Source organism: Dreissena polymorpha, chromosome 5, assembly GCF_020536995.1.
Source record: "Dreissena polymorpha isolate Duluth1 chromosome 5, UMN_Dpol_1.0, whole genome shotgun sequence".
Taxonomy (NCBI): domain Eukaryota; kingdom Metazoa; phylum Mollusca; class Bivalvia; order Myida; family Dreissenidae; genus Dreissena; species Dreissena polymorpha.
The window spans coordinates 61284903-61310077 of NC_068359.1; the positions used below are offsets into that span (position 1 = coordinate 61284903).

Sequence of the window (25175 nt, forward strand, 5' to 3'; positions counted from 1 at the left end):
GCAATTTTATGAAACTAAATACATATTTGTTTTTTGTAAAATTGTATTATGATTAAGCTTTGATACTGTGTGTAGATATGAAATAAATATTAAAATAAAAGTATATAGATGTATGTCTCCTTGTATACATATTGTAAAGCTTTGATAATGTGTGTAAATATTGAAATAAATAATAAAATAAAAGTATGTCTACTTGTGTACATATTGTAAAGCTTTGATACTGTGTGTAAATATTGTAATAAATATTAAAATAAAAGTATATAGATGTATGTTTACTTGTGTACATATATAAAGCTTTGATAATGTGTTTTAAAATTGTAGTAAAAGATGAAATAATAGTTAAAAAATATTTTTAAAGGACTTTTACTGTCTGTTATAATGTGCCGATAATGTAACTATGGTGTAAACAATATTTTGTATAAAAAGTATGTGTTATTTTGTGAAAATATTGCAATAAAAAGTATTCAACTAAACTCTGAAAGTATTTCTCATTTGTGTTTATGCATAAATAACTCATTTAGAACCCATTAACACATCAATAGTTTGACTACCATGCGAGTCGACTAAGGTACGAGTTGACTTCCGTGCGAGTTGACCAAACAACGTGCGAGTTGACTACCGTGCGAGTTGACTTATGTACGAGTTGTAAACCACAAGTAGTGGACTGTAACCCTTTTCGTAACCGCTCAAAATAAAACCAGTCATTATGTTTACCAATGGCTGTCAAAATTGGGGTTCCCTCAAAATTGAAATTTTGAGATTTGGATATTCCAATAATTGTTTATATGTTATGTTCACATGTTACATAGGTGGGTTGTTAAAAGTTATCTTAGTTATTTAATAAATTTATCTAAATTCAGCGATCTTTTTAGACAGCACAATCGATTTGTTAACTTTGTATTTTTTATGCCTGCATGTTGCAACAAGTAATTGTATTCATTATTCACATACTTATTTGCTAGCTTTAATTATGCCTCGTTCTCATCTTTTTGTGTCTTCTCATTGGATTCGTGCTCATTTTAATACGTCATTTTCGCTCTCGCAAAATACTCCGCGTGTCTGGATTCTATTCAAGTAGATCTAGCGTTTACAACTGCTGACTATTTTGCAGAGAAAATGAGTTTTAAAAAAGAAATGTTCCACACAGACATAGATATTGCTTAAACGGTGGTAAAAAATACCATTGCAGAGTATTATTGCATTATAAATAGCCAGCACTTGAAACAAAAAAGTTTAGAAATTCTGTGCAAGTGGCAGAAGCATTTCTAAGGAAGGCCACGCTCTATTTAATTCGTAGCACTGAGAGGTATCCGACAGGGTATTGTAACTCAATATGCAAGACGCGCCAGACAATTATATTTCAAATAACACGTTTGCATTGTTTTGTTGCAAGTAACCATGGTTTAAAATATTTACATCCCTGCTCTTATTTGGAATTTTATATTTGAAAATAAATCTCTTCCATCATTAAATACACATTCAATTGTGTCTTAGAAAAAGGACATTGCAATCCGTTACGTAAAAAATAACTTCCCCACTGGGAGCCCCATTTAGAACGCGGTCAAGCGAGGAGCACAAATCCAATGAGAATAATCTTCTGGATGATGCAGATCATTGGCCTTCACCTTCACGAGTTGAAAAAAATAGTAAATATGTAAACAAAGACGATTTTCAGATGGTTTAATACTGAAATAGTATTTTATTGAGGATATAAAAGTTATACAATGCTAAAAATACTTGTCATTGTATGCGCATGCGCGAAAAACATAGTTAAGGGGCACGAATGTACGAGAACATAGCATAATATGATTATATGTGCTACCTAATTTGCGGCAAAAGCTTAAAAGATGTCTATTTTAGTTTGCATATTGATTTGAAATAAAAGCCTGCACATTTAAATGGAACAACACAGCTCCCAAAAGGTAATTCGTATTTAGAGAAATGAACCGAAAACATTTTTTAAGATTTAGGCAATGAATATAGCAACCACTAGTCTTGTTTACACACATTTTAATATCAAGTTTAATGGTTGTTCACTTTTTAAATTAACAATATTTGAAATTTTCATCTTAAAAACCTGTTGAATAGATGAAAGTAACTGTGTTTAAAGTAAAATAAATGTTTAAATATCAAGATTAATTTTATTATAAATTGTTGGGCATCTTTAAATCACTTGCATAACGACATATATTTTATCTCTATTTATAGTGTCTATTTACAGCAGTGTGACATCCATGATTTTATATAGACCCTGCTAGAAATGAATAATTGAATGACATTTTTTTGTCAAACATGCATATGCAGAGTTGTTGTCCACCGAAAAACAAAATTATTTCTAAACAGCCAAAAAATAAATAATTTATTTTATTATTACAATTGTGTTTTATGTTTCTTGAACATATGCAGGGATTTCAATAAGTTGAAGACGGAAGATGACTAGAAGGGGGAAATGATGTAAATGATGAAATTAAGTTGTTTGAGGCCTAATCTTTATATAGTGATGTGTAACCTTTTATATGAAAATAAATGAGAATTGAGAATGTGAGTGAAGACAAAGTTAAAACCAGTTAAAATTAGGTAAAATGCTGAAAAGTTAAATCCAAATAACGTTAAATTTGGTAAATAAACCTGTTCCTCGTGGATAACAACCGCAACTTAACCAACTATTGCTCATGATCACGGGTAAAACTGCTTTCTGAGAGCGAATGGTAAATGCGTCACGAATTCTGACAAGATAACAGTAGGGTGTCCTTATTCACCTGACGCTGTGTGTGCAGTGGTTAGCTCCCCATTTAACATATGAGAGCTTGAAATCAACGACAATGTTCATGAATTCAGCGAATCAATTTTTTAAACAGTTACAGGGGTGTCAATTTTCCGGATTATTCCGGAAATCCGGATTTGAGCCGTCCAGGGTTGATTTTGAGGTGAATGTAAATTCGTCCAGGGTTGATTTTGAGGTGAATGTAAATTCGATGAGTTTGTTTAAGGGGGGTGGGGGTAGGGACAAAATTCTTTTAGTGCGGGATCATTTCAGAACGAATATTGTTATAGCATCGTCGGCATTCCGGACATTTGCGCTTGGTACCGATTTAATTTATTGATTTCTGATTGGTAAGCGGCTGGCACTGACATGAGCAGTAACAAAGTAAAGCACTGCAATATCATATTTTAAAACAATATGTTAATCAAATTATATATTGACTGCGTATTTGCTAGGTTACTGGTTACTGGTTTTCATTTTCTGCAGTCAAACGATATGCATATTTTATTTCATTTGCAAATGATGTATCGGGACATGTTTTCGGACAGTCGTTTTCGGATACGGTATGGTTTGTCGATTTTAATTTAATTTTGAAGTTCTTAATATCATTTGTTTAGAATGACAAATACACATGCGGTGTTACGGATGGTTTGGTTTATAAAATTTCGCATTGTACTCACCAGAAATTGCACCTAGAAAGACTATAAAAAAAGAACAATAAGCTAAGGCTCGGGGGGGGGGCCCTCTCTTCCCTTTATCCTAAGGCCTCAGACTCTCGGCTTAATTTTCCGGATTTCAAATTTGGGACAATTGACACCCCTGCAGTTATTTATTGATTTGTGAGGATAATAATAACATTAAGATATTGAATTTATCGGATCAAATAAATTCGCAACTGAACAAACGAAGGCAGAACATGGGCAAGATTAGTATTCAAGGGAGATAATTGCATCGCGCAAATATATGTCGCGTGGGGAAAATTTTTGAGATGCATCTCTTGTCTATTTTGTTTCTAAATTTCCATATGTATGAATGGTCAACGCCTGCTACAGATTTATTATGCCCCCCTTCGAAGAAGAGGGGGTATATTGCTTTGCACATGTCGGTTGGTCGGTCCGTCCACCAGGTGGTTTCGGCATGATAACTCAAAAACGCTTGGGCCTAGGATCATGAAACTTCATAGGTACATTGATCATGACTCGCAGATGACCACTACAGATTTTGAGGTCACTAGGTCAAAGGTCAAGGTCACGGCGACCCGAAATAGTAAAATGGTTTCCGGTTGATAAATCAAGAACACATACGCCAAGGATCATGAAACTTCATATGTAGATTGATCATGACTCGCAGATGACCCCTATTGATTTTGAGGTCACTGGGTCAAAGGTCAAAGTCACGGTGACCCAAAATAGTAAAATGGTTTCCGGATGATAACTCAAGAACGCATACCCCTAGGATCATGAAACTTCATCGTTAGATAGATCATGACTCGCAGATGACCCCTATTGATTTTGAGGTCACTAGCTCAAAGGTCAAGGTCACGGTGACCCGAAATAGTAAAATGGTTTTTGTCTGATAACTCAAGAACGCATATGCCTAGGATCATGAAACTTCATTGTTAGATAGATCATGACTCGCAGGTGACCCCTGTTGATTTTGAGGTCACTAGGTCAAAGGTCAAGGTCACGGTGACCCGAAATAGTAAAATGGTTTTCGGATGGTAACTCAAGAACGCAAACGCCTAGGATCATAAAACTTTATAGGTAGATTGATCATGACTCGCAGATGACCACTACACTGTAACTCCAATATAACGCGGATGACGGGGTCCAAGCCACGCAACCGCGTTATAAACGGACAGCGTTATAAGTTTTGAGCTAATTTATTGCAGGGGGATATAAAAACAGGTAAAGTATAGCCTATAATATAGGTCCTGTGTATTGCCATGCTCTGTTGTCATCCGAAAATACTTGCATATAAACCGAATCGAACGATAACGTAATACATACCGCTTTTCTAATGTGCACATGCATCCGATAATCCAATATAATTACAACATCAATTACGAAAAAAATAATCTTTAACATTTATGACGAGAAATATGAGATTCATAAGCACATCCATATGCCGACGCCAATTTTCAGAAAAAGAGTACAGTGCATTATGGGACAGAGCTTTAATTGGGCGAGCGACTTTAAATTTAGATTGAATGCATTACGACACATGTACAAAGAAATGTTTTATTGCGTCATACGCGTCATGTAAAAATCGTGCTTTCCGTGGACTTTCTGATAAATGGCAAAAATTAAATGAATCTCTGTTAAGTATACTGCGTTAGCACGTAAATAAATCGTTAGGATTATTTAATTTATTATTCGTACACGTACAGAAACAACAGAAACATTAAACATAAACAAAGATCTTTTTATTTATCAAGCATGTATAGCATATAATAAACGATAACACTGTCAAAGTTTATACAATACACGATACATACAAAACATTAACAGGTAATTCATCTATTCGCTATGAAATGTGAAATATTCCGTCATCTTTCTCTGCTTGCACGAGTCTTTGGCTGCGCAGTATACTAGTTGTGCGCAGTATATTTCACAGCCGCTCCTTTCATATGGACAAACTGCAATCAAATCAAAGTAAAAATGTTTTAATCGTTTTGAATAACTTTAATTTGATAATTATTCCACTTGCACTTACCTTATTGAAAATAGCGCACTGAGCCGCTCTGATAGAGAATACATGTAATAAACACTGACTCGCAAGTTTTCACACCTTTATTGACCTTTATTGACATTACACAAGAGATTAACACCAGTTAGCTTTCTCGTGTCGTTTAACTTCTAATCGATTAAAATCGATTAAAATCGGTTAAACAGACGGATAAAGCAAGCAGGCTGTGATCGCCGCCATCTTTGAATTTTCTGAAAATACATGAAGATGCATAACATTGGTTTGAATCAGAAATGGAAGGTTGGAGAAAAAACGGGATCCAAGGACCGCCCGCGTTATATTGGACACAGCGTTATAACGGACCGCACTATATTGGAGTTACAGTGTATTGATTTTGAGGTCACAAGGTCAAAGGTCAAGGTCACGGTGACCCGAAATAGTAAAATGGTTTTCGGATGATAACTCAAGAACGCATACTCCTAGGATTATGAAACTTCACAGGTAGATTGATCATGACGCGCAGATGAACCCTATTGATTTTGAGGTCACTAGGTCAAAGGTCAAGGTCACAGTGACCCGAAATAGTAAAATGGTTTCGGATGATAACTCAAGAACGCATATGCCTAGGATCATGAAACTTCATGGGTAGATTGATCATGACTCGCAGATGACCCATATTGAATTTGAGGTCACTAGGTCAAAGGTCAAGGTCACGGTGACCCGAAATAGTAAAATGATTTCCGGATGATAACTCAAGAACGCATACACCAAGGATCATGAAACTTCATAGGTAGATTGAGCATGACTCGCAGATAAAACCTATTTATTTTGAGGTCACTAGGTCAAAGGTCAAGGTCACAGTGATCCGAAATAGTTAAATGGTTTCCGGATGATAACTCAAGAACGCTTACGCCTAAGATCATGAAACTTCATAGGTACATTGATCATGACTCGCAGATGACCCATATTGATTTTCAGGTCACTAGGTCAAAGGTCAAGGTCACGGTGACCCAAAACAGTACAATTGTTTCTGGATGATAACTCAAGAACGCTTTTGCCTAGGATCATGACACTTCATAGGTACATTGATCATGACTCGCAGATGACCCCTATTGATTTTCAGGTCACTAGGTCAAAGGTCAAAGTCACAGTGACAAAAAACGTATTCACACAATGGCTGCCACTACAACGGACAGCCCATATGGGGGGCATGCATGTTTCATCGATTAACTGTATACATACTGCTTTTCTAATGTGCATATATATCCGATAATCCAATATAATAACAACATCTATTAAAACATAAAATGAGGCCATTTATAGACAAGTGAATTTAAATTTAGATTGAATGCAATATGATACAGAGCAACGTTAAATCGCATCATACGCGAAAATCTTGCGAAAATGAAAGTGAAATTCTGTTAACAACTAACAATGCGTTTGCATGTAACTAAATTGTCTGGATTACTTATTTAATTTATCTTTGACTGTAACGTTTTCAATTGCATATTTGCAGACAATATTTAAAGTCATATTGTCAAATCTGTCAATGATTCAAAAGATCGATTGCCGCTAACGGCTATTCAGGCCCACTAATCAGCTTATCATAACAATGAACTAATATATGGAATAAAATAATATATATCAAAATAACAAACTGTGAATCTGCAACTGCGGACAAAAAAACTCCCGTGAAAGCAATTAATGTCGGAAATGAAATTCGGAAATGACCGATTTTGGATTAAAAATCTATAAATAATCATTGGTACTTCAATTCGTGGCTCAGATTTCACGGGAGGGCTTTTGTCCACCCCCGTTTTTTCATGGGAGGGTTTTCGTCCGTGCCCGTTTTTTCATGGGAGGGTTTTCGTCTGGACCAGTTTTTTCATGGGAGGGTTTTTGTCCGGCCCCTATAAAACTGACAGGAGGGTTTTTGACCAGGAGGGGTTTTGTCCGGCATTCTCAAACTTTAATTATGCAGACAAATTGGTGCGAGTTTGGGGTGAGTTGACCATATTTTGAGGGCGAGTTGTCTGGCAACTGAGTTCTCTTAGCTTGCAACATCGTATTCTGGTGGTACTAAAGGCATTATCATTTACGTCTAAACACCATGTTAATATTTACGATAAATGATTGATACATAACTGCATTTTAATATTACTCTTTTACACCAAAAATAAACAACAGTAAGAAACACAAAAACTACACCCCTGTCTGTCAGTCTTTTCTTTAATCACATTGGGTATATCAGCTGTTAATAGGATAAATTGTTCTAAAATTGAATCAACCTCAATTTACAAAGATCTGACAAACCATCAAAAGCTACAATCAATTTAGTTGATATGATTTTAACAACTTTGCAGATGAAAACAGTGCTGTAGGAAATGGCGACCCATTTCATCTGTCAGAGCTCTGAGCCGTTGCCCCACATTTATCAAGGACGCCACTCAGATCGGACCCATGGTGCAGTCTCGCAGTATGAGGTGTTCAACTCAGCCAATAAGGCACACACACGATTCCCCGCCCCTGGCTGGGATTTCTCTCAGTCCTCGGAAGAGGATTCTCTCCCTTTGTTGCAACCGGTTCCACAACCTGCCGGAAAGCAGGCTGTGTTCCAGATTGATCCAGAGTTGTGTGTGACCCCTCTGAAGGCCAAGTCTCTCTCAATCTTTGGCCAGTTGGCTGAGAAACCTAACAGCTTCCCAGATCCGGATTTGACATTAACACCGGAGAAATTTGAGGCAAATAAATCTAGAACGGCTGCCGAGAGTAAGCAAGCTTTTGATGAGAAAGAGAAGAAACATAGGGTTAGATTTGATTTAGATGAGGACTCTGTGATGAAAGATGATGCAAATGTTAGTTCAGTTTCGGTGAATAGGTCTCTTGACAAGCCATACCAACCTGAGCTCTATGGAAACACCGAGGAAGACGAAGATGAAGATACATATGAATCAGACAATGACAAAATACAATTTCAAAGTGAACAATCCTCAAACTCTAATGTGATATCTGAGTCCATGGGAATGAATTCTCGGACGGGTAAGTACACTGTCTCAACATCCAATGGAAAGACTGTATATGTCCCAATAAAAGATGCTGCCACCACACTGGAAAGTAAAAAAGATGTTAAAATATCAGAACAGTCAACCAGTAAATCAAATTCTAAATCTGCGAAAGGCAGCAGTCTTGATACAAAAGGTGTTAAAATAGTGCGAGAGAAATCTACCTCCACAGCAAACCAGACAAGTATTTCTACAGCAACTAATGGTGGACCAGTGGACCCAATTGCTTCTTGTAAAGTGCCTGAACAGTCCGGTAAACCTCGCAAAGCCAAAGTTGTGCGAGAACATCAGTATCTGCCAAAAGAAAAAGGATATACATTCCCATTCAGTCAGGTATGACAATGTGTCTGAATATTGTTGAGTTAGAATGGTAAAATTGTTTTACCTCGTCATTCATGTCTAGCCTTAACCATTGCATGGATAGGTCACACATGAAACATTTAAGTGAGTGCTATAGAAAGGTAGGCTTGCTGAAGCTAATTTACTAGGTAATCATTATTGTTGCTAAATAAGATCAAACAAAATATAAACCAATATGCTCATGATTGTGCATGCTATTATATCGTATACATGAAAATGGATTCAATGGAATGGTGGAAAGATGACAATCTTTTAAGTCTGCATCAGGGCCCGTATTCACCAACCGATTCTTAGACTTCAGAATAAAGAATAGACTTGGAACCAAGAACAATGTGTTCAGTGTTTGAATATATACAGGCCTCCACTGGTGATTATGTCATTAACAAAATGTTCTATATGAAGAATAATATAAATTGAGATGTTTACTGTAGAGTTTGACTCAAAATTAAAGTAATTCTTGAATATTCTAATTTAAAGAATTTTCTTTATTCTTAGACTTACGTCTAAGAATTGTTTGGTGAATACGGGCCCTGAACCTTGATGGCTGTACACTTTGTTTGAATACGTTATTCATTTCTTGCAGTCAGCACAGGCTTATCAGGGACAACAATCTCGGCTTGGTGTCTTCTTAGCGAAAATCCAGTTGAAGCAAAAAGTGTTGTTCTAGATAAGCCTGTGAAGTCTGCACAGGCTAATCTGGGATGACTTTCAGCACATGCATTAAGCCCAGTTTTCTCAGAAGAAGGCTCATTGTGTCAATGATTTTTCTCGCAGCCTTCCGATGACATGGCCGCAGGGGAGGAGCACATGTTTGCGCGGCCGGAGTACAACAGCACCCTGCGCATGAAATTGGAGGCTGACAAACTGCGGGACTCAGAGGTGGACCTGGAGAAAGCTCTGCAGAGAAAACTCACAGAAAACACCAAGACTCAGATCAATGAGAAGGTAACTGGAAAATTTGCAGTAATACCAAGTCTTTTTCACAACAAAGTTTTGTTAATTTGTCAATTAACATATAAATAAGTATAAGTGTCAGTATAAATTATTCTCTATGTCAGGGGTGTTATTTTTTTCTTCTTTAAGCACATTTTCTACTTTTGAAAACAAAATTTCTTAACAATTAATTTAGTTTGGAACTTTACTTGATCTATTTATAATTAAAGAGTTTTGGGACCCTTGCATTGGAGGTTGGACACTACCCACCTCTGAGGCGTTTCTATATTCACGCCATTATATACATAATACAGAATGATAAACCAGTGCTCATATCTGATCACATTATTATGCAGCAAACTTAATTTTAAGCTTCAATAAATTTACTTTTTACTTTTAGTGTGAAACTAGTTTTGTTAATAAGAGAAATAATGTTTGGAATTAAAATACATGTTATATACAACTAAACTTTTAACACATACTTGATTGAAATTATGCCTTGGGGATAATAAGGCACATCAGATTGAAGTGCCCTTTGGACACAAGAGCACCTCGCCACTGTCAAATCTTACCTTTAACACTGAATTACCCTTTCCCCCATAAGAAGCAAAGTGAAAATGGCTTTTGCAAACAGCATAAAACCAGAACAAGCATGTGAGTGACTTGCAAAACTGTTTAGGTTTTATGCTGTTTTCCGCTCATCAGAATCTAAGGCTTGGAAATGAAAACTTTACAACTTGAAACGTCTTTAATTAAATTTAACTTTATAAGAGACTACAAACACATAGAAATGCGTATCTAAGTGGTAAAGAGTTAAATACATTTCAGGCTGCTAGCCTTGTTAACCCAGATGGTACAGCATTCTCGGGTTTAGTGAGTCTGGACGTACCTGTAGAGGAAGTGTGTCGACAGGCGGCCATCAAAGTCAACCGGGCAAAACAAGTACGACCCAGCAAAGGCAGGTCTCAAGTAAGTATGAACCGGCAGTGTTTTTACCTTGATTGGTGTAAAATAAGGAAGGAAAAAGGGGAAGGAAAACAGCTGAATGTTGTGACCTGCTCCTTTCATTGTTGCCCCCCCCTCCCCCTCTCTCCCTTGTAGCTGGCCAAGAAAGTTACTTTCTTCAGAAATAAAGTTGTTCAACTAATCTAAAATATGCTTAGATGCAGTTGACTAAGCAAAACGTAAGTTAAAAAAAATCATCAGAAAGTGACAACAAAAATGGTCCATCTTTTCATCATGTCTGATCAATGTAAACAACATCCATTATAGTGTGAGGTCTTCAATTCCTATATTATTTTTGGCTAACACATTAATCTTGGATGTGTAGTTTTCTGAAGATTGAGTTGGATTGAAAGAACATTTTTGAAGGTTAATTATGCTTAAAAGGGCAATCAAATTTAACAGTGCAAAACAATTACAGACATGTCTCAAATGTTCTGCCACTGTGTCTTTATCTTGAAAGTTTTCTGTGTATAGTTTTTAGCTCAGCTGTTTTCAGAGAAAACCTAAGGGATTGTCATAGCCAGCTCGTTGTTTGGTCTGCCGTCTGTGTCGTGCTAAAACCTTGACATTTTGCTATAAAATCAAAGTGCTTCCACCTACAACTTTGAAACTTCATATGTAGATGCACCTTGATGAGTTCTACTGGCCACACCCATTTTTGGGTCACTAGGTCAAAGATAATAGTAAATGTGACCTCTAAAAAAAAAAAAATCTGACAAGCTTTCAATTATTCAAAACTGCACCCGCATCCGAGCGTTGGCACTCGTTATGCTCTTGTTTATATTCTAAAATATTGTGATGTTTTGATATACATGAGGTTGGTCGTATAATATCAATAAGATTGTTGCAAAAAAACAAAGTAACTTGATTCTATCAAAGCATTTTAGTTGATACAAAGTTTAAAGGAGATATACTGGAATCACTTTCGACATCTGTTGATATGTGTGTTTGTTTTTCTGTAGATTTTTTTTTATCTGGAGCAGTTCTCCTACGCTTTTCTACGTACAACATTCCAACTTGCTTTGATTGTGCTTTATGAAATGAAGTTATGCACGTGCGATTTATGTCATCAGACATTAAATATAGGCCAGGTTATGAGCCATTTTCAACTTATAATTTCTGTACTATTAATATTGTTACTGTAGGCTTAACCCTTTCCCCCCCATAACAAGCAAAGTGAAAATGGCTATATGCAACCAGCATAAAACCAGAACAGTCTGCCATTAACTCCCAGTCTGTTCAGGTTTTATGCTGTTTGCTGCTCAGCACTAACTAAAGGTTGAAAATGAAGCATTTAAAACTTGAATTTAGTAAGAAAGGTATTAAATAAAATGTAACTTTCTTAGGGACTATATATAGGGCAAAATAGGTATCTAAGTAGTAAAGGGTTAATAAGCCAAAGTATGTAACAGCAACATGTAGCTGTGTTATCTTTGGCATGCTGCATGATGTATTAGCCATCTTCCATGTAATTTAAAAATGACGCTGGGGTCAAAGCTGGTTTAATGCGGTAGGTTGTATAGACTTATACAGAAAAGTTACTTAAAAAAGTAGTTTTCACTGAAAGACCAGGGCTTAGAGGTTTAATATTTGTGACGTTGCATTGTATGGAGCAACTCTAAAAAATTTGTTTAAGAAATGCCCTCTGGGGTCAAAACTGGCTTAACTCAAAGGTCCAATATTTTAATATTACAACTTGCTACATATTTTTACACCAGCGCTTTCACAGATTTGTTTTGATACAACATATTTCCACAGTTGCTTTTATGTTTTTTGGATAGAGTGGGTAGTTTCAAAACTTTACAAGTTTAATGCTTTAATGTGAACAAATAATTACTACTCATCAATGGCCATTTGATTTCTCTGACCTTTCCTGCTCAGAAACAAAGTGAAAATGGCTATATGCAACCAGCTTAAAACCAGAACAGTCTGCCATTAACTCATGTTCAGGTTTTATGCTGTTTGCTGCTGATCAGTATGTAAGGGTTGGAAATAAGGGCTTCGGAATTTTAAGCTAGTAAGAAAGGTAATGAATTTAATACGGTTTTCAAAGGAACAAAAAGTGGGTCAAAATGCGTATCTTAGTGGTAAAGGGTTGAATGACCAATGTTTCGGATATTTCCATATTGAGTGCAGTGGGGGAACCCTTTATACCAGTTACTTATTACATAGACACCTGTGTCATACATCTCAAAACCGTCACAGTGTGGACATTGGAGGCATTTGTGCGTTAAGGACACTTCCCTGTTGTTTCAGGGTCACAAAGAGCCAGATGTGATGGAGTTTTTCTCCGCTGAACGGCAGAAAGAGTCTGTGACCTTCTCGTGTCCTGGCATTCCATCAACCACAGAGCAGCTTTCCACTGCGTCACATTGGCGGGCCTTTGATCTGTACAGACATAACAGAGTATGGAGCTCCCATCACCACAAATAGACTGGACTTGTTGTGATTGACGAGCCTTTCTTACGGAAAATGGGGCTTAATGCATGTGCATTTAATAATTGTTGTCCTGAATAAGCCTGCGAAGTCCACACAGGCTAATTAGGGATGTAGCTGCCTGCCTTCATTGGATTTTTGTGCTTAAAACACAAATTGACATGCAGGTGGAAAGCGTTGTCTCTGATATCTGGGACGACACTAAGCGCATGCATTTAGCCAAATTTTCCCTAAATGATGCTCATATTTAGAGACATGGAACAGTTTGGAGCATACAGTGTCAAATATTTTGGATTATGGGGACCATGTTACAATACTTAACATGATAGCAATATTGACCAGTTGATGCCTTTTCCCATTTTTGGAATATGAAATTTGGTTACCTTAATTATTCACCTTATTTAGGGAACCACTTTTTTTATTAATTGATAAAAGCGCATGTATTATTGATAAAAACTTCATCTTTATTCACTTCCTTAACAACACGGTCAATTTTCACAACTTCTTGAGGTGAAATGTTCTGTCAATGATTTAATGTAAGACATGTCATTATGTCTTCATAATGGAACTAGGTGTATATGGTTACAGTACAGAATGAATAATTTTAAGGACTTGTCATCATTAGCAAGAATTCATTTTTTGTAGACCCGACAGTATGGAGCACCTAGCAACAGAAAGATTTTGCAAATTGGGTTATAAATTGTGAGCAGGGAATTGTATATCAAATACAAATAAATTTGATATGTTAAAAAAGTCATATAGTACTGCTTGTTGGCAACACTTTGTTTAGTTGTCAAGCTAGTTGTCAATGTCACATTGGTCGGAAATACACTGACTTTGTCCCTTTAATTGCTGCTTAGATGATGTGAAGCATAGTGTGTATCAAAGTTTGGCTAGAATCACAGGCACTTATACCAAAGGATAACCTCACAATGCTATTTTATATTAGCTCAAAAACCTCAATGCTAAGAATAATTCTGTATTATTTAAATATAATTAGCAAGTGACGATCAGAAGTCGAATATAACTTATATTTGTAGAATTTGTAGAACCCCTAAATGTTTCTTACTGCATTCAGTGCTTTTTGGCAGTTCTTCAGATTTGTAATGATCTATGTAAAGCTTTTGACAATACATTATCATGTATATGAATGAATGAGTTAATCAGTACAAGTTGGTGCAGATGTTTTGTAGATACATGTACATGTGTAATAAAATAAATATTTTAGATATTTGAAATAAAATATACCGGTATATTTATACATTACATATTTATGTGTGTTCTTTTGAATTGTTCATGAAAAGATTAGTACAAAAAAACAATCCAATATTTGCATAAAAACATATTTTTTCTGCATTGCTATTATTATTCCTTATTTGTCATGTTTAACTAGGAAACAATTTACCATCAGATGTATGTACAGAAATAACAAACTCAGATTCACATAAAATGATTTTGTTTTATTTACCTCATCCTTCTCACCCATTTAAATGCAAGATAAATACTTAACAATAAAAAAAGTCAAGTTTTCTAGCAACTTTGAACAAGAATAGTTAAATCAATATCTTCACATATAATACACTTCATACACATAATGAGATGACATATACATATAAGACAAATGACCCATGCCATGCCAAAAGTGGAAGACCTGTCTTATGCAATATACGACCAATACATCCTTCAATACAAACGAGAGTGCCTGAAAGGCCCAAAGTTGCTCACCTGAGATAAAAAAAATGACCTTTTTTTTGCAGCCCAAGATATCAATGGAACAAATGTTCTAACCAAGTATCATGAAGAATGAACAACAAATGGCCCCTTGGCGGCCATGTTTTTTTAACAGACCTGAACCATTTTTTAACTCTTCCAAGATATGTCCAAATTTCATGAAGTTTGGGAAAAAATGTGTCTTCTAAACTGTTAACATGTTGTCACTATATACATATAAAGAAAACTGCCCCACTCCCTGGCGGCCATGTTTTTTCACTGATCATGACCATTTTCAAATTTGTCTGAGACATCCACATAACTAATGTTTTGACAAAATGTCATGATGATTAGGCAAAACATGTGAATTCTAGAGTGTTTACAAGCTTTTTTACTATATAAATATAAGCAAAAAGACCCCCCCCTGGCGGCCATGTTTTTTTACCGATCCAAACCATTATCGAACTCAACTGTCCTATCCAGGTGTGGTAGTGCGGTCTCCTTTGCTTACACAAATGAACTGGTCGCAGGACGGTTACAAGTGATGTAACTTTGTGAGCACTTATGCGAAAATATTTATTTGACGAACTCTTATTTCAAGTCAGGATGACTATACTGACTGGTTGTAATTCAATTAACTAAAGGCGTTCAGTCAGGGACGCCTAAGTACACTCAAAGAATTTATTTATAAGTGAAAACCAAGGCAGCTTTAACAAAAATAACTAATTTTTATTCCAAGAACTCGGAAAATGAAGAACAATGACAGAAAATTAAGAACAGGTACAAGCCAAGTCTAAAGAATCTAGTAATGTTACAAAAATGAACAACATACAGCAAATACCTTAATGAATGTAAAAAGAAGTTCAAAATCTGTCAAAAAACTGATATAAATATAAGTTACTGTTAGTCTAGAAAGTGCTTCAAAAATCTAGTTTACAAAATAGGTCTAATTTAATCTAAAGAACAATATTTATGGAGATTAGGAAACTTCAGTGAATCAAATGTAAAAGTAAGAAAAATTAATTAAAGTTATTGAAATAGAATAGAGTCTTTCTAATTTAGAAAATGCCAAATAAAAATAATCTAAATAATAAGAATAATTAAGACAAGGGCTGTTTGTAAAACATGCATGCCCCCCATATGGGCCCTCCGTTGTAGTGACAGCCATTGTGTGAATATGTTTTTATACGCCCGTCTATGACGGGACGTATTATGGTATACCCCGCGTCTGTCCGTCCGTCCGTCTGTCCGTCCGACCGTCTGTTAATGTCGTACGCTACGTCAAATATCCTTTGACAGATTTTCTTCAAATTTTAACACAATCTTAATATTGATAAACCCTGATCCCCTTTCGTTTTTGACGGAATTCTGAATTGTCGTTCCAGAGTTATGGGACTTTGTTCGTCAAAATTTCGTGATTTCATTGAATGTCCTACTGTAGCTCAAATATCCTTCGATGGATTTTTTTTTTTTTTTTTTTAGTATCCCTGAAAAATTGAACAAGGTGAGCTTTTTTCTATTCCGATTGTACACTACCACTTACCCATCTACATTTCTCTTTTATTATTGGTCAAAATATCTATAACAGGTTTACTTCAACATCATATCCTCTAAAGAAATGCATACATATACTCAAAAAAAGATATGGTATGAATGTCAAGGAGACGGCGCTCCATGCTCATGTACTTATAAAATAAACCATGTATTCAAATACAAATAAACTGAAGTAAAAAAATGATTCAAAGGGTTATTTATTACCTTACTACTTCATTGGCGAACGACGGGCGTATCATGCGCTCATGGCGCAGCTCCTCAGTTTGTTACTGTGACCTTGACCTTTGACCGAGTGACCTGAAAATCAATAGGGGTCATCTGCGGGTCACAATCAATGTACCTATGAAGTGTCATGATCCTAGGCAAAAGCGTTCTTGAGTTATTATCCGAAAATCATTTTACTATTTCGGGTCATCGTGACCTTGACCTTTGACCTGGTGACCTCAAAATCAATAGGGGTCATCTGCAAGTCATGATCAATCTACCGATGAAGTTTCATGATCCTAGGCATATGCGTTCTTGAGATATCATCCGAAAACTATTTTACTATTTCGGGTCACCGTGACCTTCACCTTTGACCTAGTGACCTCAAAATCAATAGGGGTCATCTGCGAGTCATGATCAATCTACCCATGAAGTTTCATGATCCTAGGCGTATGCGTTCTTGAGTTATCATCCGGAAACCATTTTACTATTTCGGGTCACCGTGACCTTGACCTTTGACCTAGTGACCTCAAAATCAATAGGGGTCATCTGCAAGTCATGATCAATCTACCCATGAAGTTTCATGATCCTAGGCGTATGTGTTCTTGAGTTATCATTCAAAAACCATTTTACTATTTCGGGTCACCGTGACCTTGACCTTTGACCTAGTGACCACAAAATCAATAGGGGTCATCTGCGAGTCATGATCAATGTACCTATGAAGTTTCATGATCCTAGGCCCAAGAGTTCTTGAGTTATCGTCTGACAACCACCTGGTGGACGGACCGACAAACAGACAGACCGACAGACTGACATGAGCAAAGCAATATACCCCCTCTTCTTCGAAGGGGGGCATAAAAATAATGCCTAAATGCCTTGATGCTGGTGTTAAAAATAATTTAGAGTTTAATTATTTCAAAATTCCAACCTTTCAAGATCTGTTAACTTTTAAAGAAAGCATCAAGAGGTGTTTAAATCAGCCATTTTATACAGTTCAGAAGAAATCAATGGCAGAGTAGTCAATTTTGCCTCAGAACAGTGCATTTATCAATGATCAATATCTTCCCAAATTCCAGAGCAGAACTAAAAATAGATTACTGAACCAGATTAAACAAGGGAGATAAATACTGCAAAATCATGTACATGTTGTCTTTCTTTCAGTTATCTCTTAGTTGAAAGGCTTATCATAAGTGTCAATGACTGAAACAGTTATGTCAACTATGAAAATTCTGTGTTATGAAAAATTACATAATACAGTTAATGTCACATAATATTGACATAATGAAACCAAACTTTACTCCACAGGAAACAAATGTTCTGACCAAATTTCATGAAGATTGAGCAAACTAGAAAGTTAACAAGATATTACTATAGCCATATACATGTATCGCCATATAAGGAAAAATGCCCCACCCCTTGGCAGCCATGTTTTTCAAGCTAAGGTTACCATTTTTGTTCACATCCAAGATATCATTGGGAAAAATCATCTGAGCAAGTTTCATGAAGATCGGAAAATAAATGTGGCCTCTAGAGTGTTAACAAAGTTTTACTTTAGCCATATAAGGAAAAATGCCCGCCCCCTGGCGGCCATGTTTTTCAACCAACAGACATCATTTTTGAACTCGTCCAAGATATCATTGAGATGAATCTTCTGACCAAGTTTCATGAGGATCGGACAATAAATGTGGCCTCTAGAGTGTTAACAAGATTTTGCTTTAGCCATATAAGGAAAAATGCCCCGCCCCTTAGCAGCCATGTTTTTCAAGCAAACGTAACTATTTTCATTGAAACAATCTTCTGACCGAATTTCATGAAGATTGGATAATAAATGTTGCCTCTAGAGAGTGAACAAGGCAAATGTTGACGTCGCACAACGCACAACGGACAAAAGGCGATCACAAAAGCTCACCATAAGCATAATGTTAGGTTAGCTAAAAAGTATAGGCCGAACACTATGCTTAAAAAAATACCCCAAAAGCGACATAATACAGTCATTCTAAACATATGCTTATTCAGACCAACTGATGTGTAATTTGTATAATAATAAAAAGGGAAAGCAACTTCATTAACATTCACTTTCAGTATGGAAACAAACATAAGATCATGATCACAAAATCATTGTCACTTCATAATAATATTGAAGGGACTGATCTTAGAACAGGCCACCAATATGCCGGTACAAATATGGCTTACGCATTAAAAATTCTTTCAAAACCATTTAATTTTTTTCGTCAATACAGCTATAATTAAAGCATAAAACGGGTTAGTTTTTTTGTGCCTACGGATTATGGATTTTGCCAAGGTTGTGAAGACCTCAATAATGCTGACACATATCTTTATATTTCTGTAAAAACGAGATTTAAGATCAATAAGAGAATAACATGTTTGAGCTGTATGGCATTTTACAAACAATATCCATCAATAACTTACCATGAGCCACGCTCTGTGAAAAGGGGGTTTAATGCATGTGCATAAAGTGTCGTCCCAGATTAGCCTGTGCAGTCCTCACCAGCTTATCAGGGACGACACTTTCCTCCTAAACTGGATTTTTGTGAAGTTGAGTCTTCCTTGATATGAATACAAGTGGGAAGTGTCGTCCCTGTTTAGACTCAAACATTAACCCTTTCAGTGCGGGAACCAAATTTTGAAGGCCTTTGCAAACAGTTTGGATCCAGATGAGACGCCACAAAAAGTGGCGTCTCATCAGGATCCAAACTTTTTGCTATTTTGATAGTATTGTTGTTTTTTTTAATCAAACAAAAATGCTAATTTTAGAAATTCAGCAGACAACATTTTAGCAGAAGACAAATTTCCCAGCATTCAAAGGGTTAACAAGGGACAAAATTGTCACAAAACCAGGTTTTCATTGTGAAAAAAAATTGATAAAGGGAGACAACTCAAACTGAACTTTTGAAATTAACAAACAAAATTAACCCCCTTTGTATGTTTGTTTCAAAATAAATCTATTTTTAGTCGTGGCGACCTTGACATTGGAGATATTGATGTGATTCTTTCGTGAGACACATCGTCCCATGATGGTGAACAAATGTGCCAAATGATTTTAAAATCTCACAATGAATGACATAGTTATGGCCCGGACAAGCTCATTTATGGCCATTTTTGACCTTTGAACTCAAAGTGTGACCTTGACCTTGGAGATATCGACGTAATTATTTCGCGCGACACACCGTCCAAAGGTGGTGAACAAATGTGCCAAATGATTTTAAAATCTGACAATGAACGACATAGTTATGGCCCAGACAAGCTTGTTCTGCCCGCCCGCCAGCCCGCCAGCCAGCCAGCCCGCCATTGCCAATCTAATAACCAGTTTTTTCCTTCGGAAAACCTGGTTAATAAAACCTCTTTTTCACAGAGCATGGCCCATATTAATTCAACAACAAATAAGTTAATCAATCAGATGAAGTTTAACATGCAATAAAGATTTTTGTCAACTAAATACTCAGTATCCTTAATTGATAGCATGAAAACAGATCATATTATTACTAAAGCTAATATGAGGGAAACAATATAAATTTTAGAAACAAACCTAGATTAAATAGCAAGATTCGATTCCAGCTTAGGTATTGTAAAGATAAACATTTTGACCAAGTTTCATCAAGCTGATGTCCTTTGTGGCCTTCAGAGTGGCAATAAGATTTTTCATAGTACTAAACCCTTTCCCACTTAGAAGATAAGTGAAAATGGCTCTGTGCAATCAGCATTAAAACCAAAACAGCCTGCAAGTAACTCACAGTCTGTTCAGGTTTAATGCTGTTTGCTGATCATCAGTATCTTAGGGTTGGAACTGAAACCTTTAAAACTTACTTTCTAAGGGACTTCCAATGTGTCTAAATAAGTATCTAAGTGGTAAAGAGTTAATACATTTTACGTGCATACCCTTGACAAACGTCAACATAAAACAATAATGAAATTTATCAAGATTTCAAATTTTTACACATGATCCCACTTGTGAAAAGTATAAATGGCACAAGAAAAGAGGTAAATTACAATCAAAGTATGATACAGTTTTGTATACTTTATTGATGACAAAATGAGGTAAAGCAATGAAGGTTGTAAACAAAATAATTGCATTTGAAATAATATATGTATACTAGTTTATTATATACAGGGTTCAATAAAAATGCATAATTTATGTTCTTCTCACATAAATAAATAAGCAATATTATGAAGTTAACACCCTACGATGGTTTTTCATTAAGTGAGTTTATTTTATGGTTTGCAAAGAAAACATGTTAATATGAATTGAAAATTCACGCAGCAAATATAAAAATAATCCATGTTTTCTGCATTTACTCCCAATGTTCCAATAAAGTATTTGAGTAATTCCATGAAAAATCCTTTCTTATCACACATGTTTTATCTGTGTATTCATGCCTTTAATTATTGTATATTTCTAATAAAAACGAGCTTTATCACAAAACTGACTTAAAGTAACCCCACATGGCTTGTTCACAGACATGGCAGCCATGCCAATGGCCAAGGTCAAGGCGACATAACAAAATAATAAATACATGAAGATCACGGTGCCAAAACATATTGTGACATTTGTCGACGTTCAAAGTACCGGTAATCTTTTGTTAAAGAAATTCACTCCACAAACTTAAAACAATATTTCTGACATACAAAATGGCTAAGTTCATGAACAATTATCTCATCATTGTGTGAATCATTTGGCATGAGAATTGTCTTGCACATCTATACTTCATGTTGATGCCTATTTAAAGTCTAATTCAAACCTCTTGAGGAATTTGAAAGAGGTCATTCAACAAACTTACATTATATTGCATTAAATCCGTTCAAGTAAAGGAAATTTAGGACACATACTTTTTATTACCCATAATATTTCTCAGCATGTTTAGCTTGGCACACACAAAAAACTTAAGTTCTAAGATAAACATTACTGCATGTGTGCCTATTGTAAATAAGGAATAAGTGAGAAACTGTTACCTCTGTTAATACTCCTATAAATCAAGTTGGATTGAAAAAAACTCATTCTTACTAAGAGTAATTTAAAACTTACTCAATTAATGTTTAAACAGTGTATGATTAAAGGCCCAGTCTAAATCTGGTCAAGTTAATATTTATAATTTTCTATAATCAAGTTTGATCGAAAAAAAACTAATTCTTACTAAGAGTAAATTAAAACCTACTCAATTAATGTTTAAACAGTGTACGATTAAAGGCCCAGACTAAATCTGGTCAAAAGGAGTTGACTGCAGACGTTCAAAGTTCTGCTCAAAGTCAGTCGAGCGAACGTCACTTATCCCTGCCGCAGCAGCCGCAGCATGCAATGAATCAATGGCTATGAGTTTCCCAGAGGAAAATCCATCACCAAGACCCGGTCCACACGTCGTGAAACTCAACACATCCACATGTTTCATATCACTGGCGACTGTAAAATCAGGTGTCCTTAGGATAGAAAATGTTGCAGAGGAAACGGAACCATTGGTGAAACCCGACGATTCCGACATCGGCTGAATACGTTCATAAAACTGGTGGAAATCGCCCTCCTGTAATATATCATATCACAACATTGACATCTACCAAATGCTTATATATCATTGCAACTGCTGCTTGATATAATATATATTAATAATATTAATGAATTGTTTAGTTACAGCGCGTGCATTCAGACGCGTCTTTTCGGAAGCGTCTTTAATCCGCTGTTCACAAGTTTTTTATTCTTGGTCTGACGCGCAATAAACCGGTCCTGACCGGTTTAGAGACTGCAGCGAATGGTTATCACACCTAATCGAGATAAGAATGTCATTAGAGTGTGTTAGCATGTACACTGTGTAATCGATTTCATGACATGGGAATTTCAATAGCAAACAGAATCGGACCGACTGTTTGGGATTTTCAATCGGTCTTTCATGACCCCAATCGGTCTAGGACCGACAAAACCGAAAAAAATATGATCCCTGATTAATATATATAACTGATATATTATACTGATATATTATATATAACTGAAAAATTATAAATAACTGATATACACTTCAACACCGTTATTTCGAACACCTATAATCCGAAGTCACTGTTATTTCGAAGTATTTTTCGGGTCCCGATTTTGGTTCTTCTTTGTTTAATGTAATATTTCATTGTTAATCCGAACTTTGTTAAAGCGAAGAAATCATTAAATCGAAGTGATTATGTCGGTCCCAACACTATAATTCGCACCTAATTATCAATTTTTAATCCGAAGTCATACCTGCAAAACACTGAGCGTAATTTTACACCTTTGTTGTCTGCACGTGGCGCGTCAAAAGCGGATATTTACACCGTTGCCGTCTGCGCGTAGCGTGTTAATTGTATAATGTTGTCAAAAGCCAACAATTACTATGTATGTAGTTTTGCATCTTCAATAATCAACAAACGTGTCACGTTAGGTCTGAGTAAATGTTGTCAAATGAAATGCATCATATATAATATAAGTATTGATGCAAAGCATCAAAGGGCGTCAGGAATTTCAGAGTAAAAGGCACTCAATGAAGTAACATGGAAAGAATTTTTTCTACTGTAAATATTAATATATTGGTTGATTATTTTAAACAAAATAGAAAAAGATACTGGTATAACCATTATCTATGATTTTGTGTTATAACCCCCAAATAACCATTATCTATGATTTTGTGTTGTGACCCCCAAATATTTCATAGTTCATTTTATTTACAAATGTACATTTGTTTCCTTTTTTTACTGGCATCCATGTGCAGTTTTCATTAATGCAAAACACTGTAAAAGTTTAAATGTATTTACGAACCCCCCCCCACCCTCTCACACATATATTTCATGGGCATAATAAAAACAAACAAGGGCTGTTTGTAAAACATGCATGCCCCCCATATGGGATCTCCATTGTAGTGACAGCCATTGTGTGAATATGTTTTTTGTCACTGTGACCTTGACCTTTGACCTGAAAATCAATAAGGGTCATCTGCCAGTCATGATCAATGTACCTATGAAGTTTCATGATCCTAGCCATAAGCGTTCTTGAGTTATCATACGGAAAACATTTTACTATTTTGGGTCACCGTGACCTTGACCTTTGACCTAGTGACCTGAAAATCAAAAGGGGTCATCTGCGAGTCATGATCAATCTACCTATCAAGTTTCATGATCCTAGGCCTAAGCGTTCTTGAGTTATCATCCGGAAACCATTTTACTATTTCGGGTCACTGTGACCTTGACCTTTGACCTAGTGACCTGAAAATCAATAGGGGTCATCTGCGAGTCATGATCAATATACCTATAAAGTTTCATGATCCTAGGCCCAAGCGTTCTTGAGTTATCATCCGGAAACCACCTAGTGGACGGACTGACAGACTGACAGACATGTGCAAAGCAATATACCCCCTCTTCTTCGAAGGGGGGCATAAAAATGGTTACAACAAAACAGCATATTTATTTAAACTAAAATGTCTACATCAATACAAAAAGGTAACATAGAACACAAATAAAATAACTTGATTCTACTGGGGCTCGAACCTTGGGCCTCTCACATGTGAAGCGAGCGTGTAACCACTACACTACGGAACCGCTTGAAAAATCACCTTCTAACTAAGATATTAATAAGTGACAGTAGTGTTACGGTTATCAATAAAGCAATAAACCCTGTAATCGCTGTCGTCTTGTAAAATTGAAGAAAATACGCATTAACCAAAACTCGAAAAGCAAAAGTCTGCGCTATTGTTAGAAAAACCACAAAGTAAATATATTTTGATTATGTTTTGTTTTTATACAAAACCAGAAAGTTTCACCGGTTTGCGTATTTGCCCAGTCCCTGTGATCTTTTATTATTGCCCAGTCCCTGTGATCAATTATTAATTAAAAGAATTAGCTTTGCATTATTGGCAATAAATGCTGTAGTTAATGTAATAGGCACAAATGCAGTACTTATTTACACTAATTTACATAAAAAATTACCACTATGCCATATATTCTGACAACAAAAATATACACATTGATCTGTAAAATAACTTCTCCTCCCATAAGCTAAAAAAAAAACGTATTACATATGAGTCGCCGCATTTCAGTGCGACACTAATAAACTCTACCTTTTAAACAAAAATCATTACAAAATGTCTGATACAAACAAGTTAACCACGTTACTATTATACCAACAAAATGTCGAGCAATCTGGAGAAGGGCCCGAAACCCACAACGAATTCCAAACGTTTTACTTTTACAGAATCAAAGAAGTGTTATGTCAAATGTTTATTTCGGTTTATCGTTAATCCGAAGTTTTTTTAACGGTCCCGACACTTCGAAATAACGTTGTTGAAGTGCATAATATATAACTGATATATTTATATAACTGATATATTATATTTAACCGATATATTTATATAACTGATATATTATATATAACTGATATATTATATATAACGGATATATTTATATAACTGATATATTATATATAACTGATATATATTATA

At 35.7% G+C, this 25175-nt stretch overlaps 2 protein-coding genes across 3 annotated transcripts in view; one reads left to right on the plus strand and one right to left on the minus strand.

The window, feature by feature from the left end:
• Positions 1–690: 690 nt before the first annotated feature.
• Positions 691–14516, plus strand: LOC127881096 (uncharacterized). The gene is made up of 5 exons (XM_052428789.1): positions 691–809; positions 7816–8847; positions 9649–9819; positions 10636–10776; positions 13069–14516. Exons 2-5 carry the CDS (start codon positions 7837–7839, stop codon positions 13243–13245), a joined length of 1500 nt encoding a protein of 499 aa, XP_052284749.1. The 5' UTR covers positions 691–809; positions 7816–7836; the 3' UTR covers positions 13246–14516.
• Positions 14517–14687: 171 nt separating this feature from the next.
• Positions 14688–25175, minus strand: part of LOC127881092 (zinc finger protein 181-like) — a 31636-nt gene continuing 21148 nt past the window's right edge. For both annotated transcript variants that reach the window (XM_052428782.1, XM_052428783.1), the window contains exon 8: positions 14688–22247. In XM_052428782.1, coding sequence (XP_052284742.1) covers positions 21927–22247 — 321 coding nt within the window. In that variant the 3' untranslated portion in view covers positions 14688–21926. The remainder of the gene's footprint in view (positions 22248–25175) is intronic.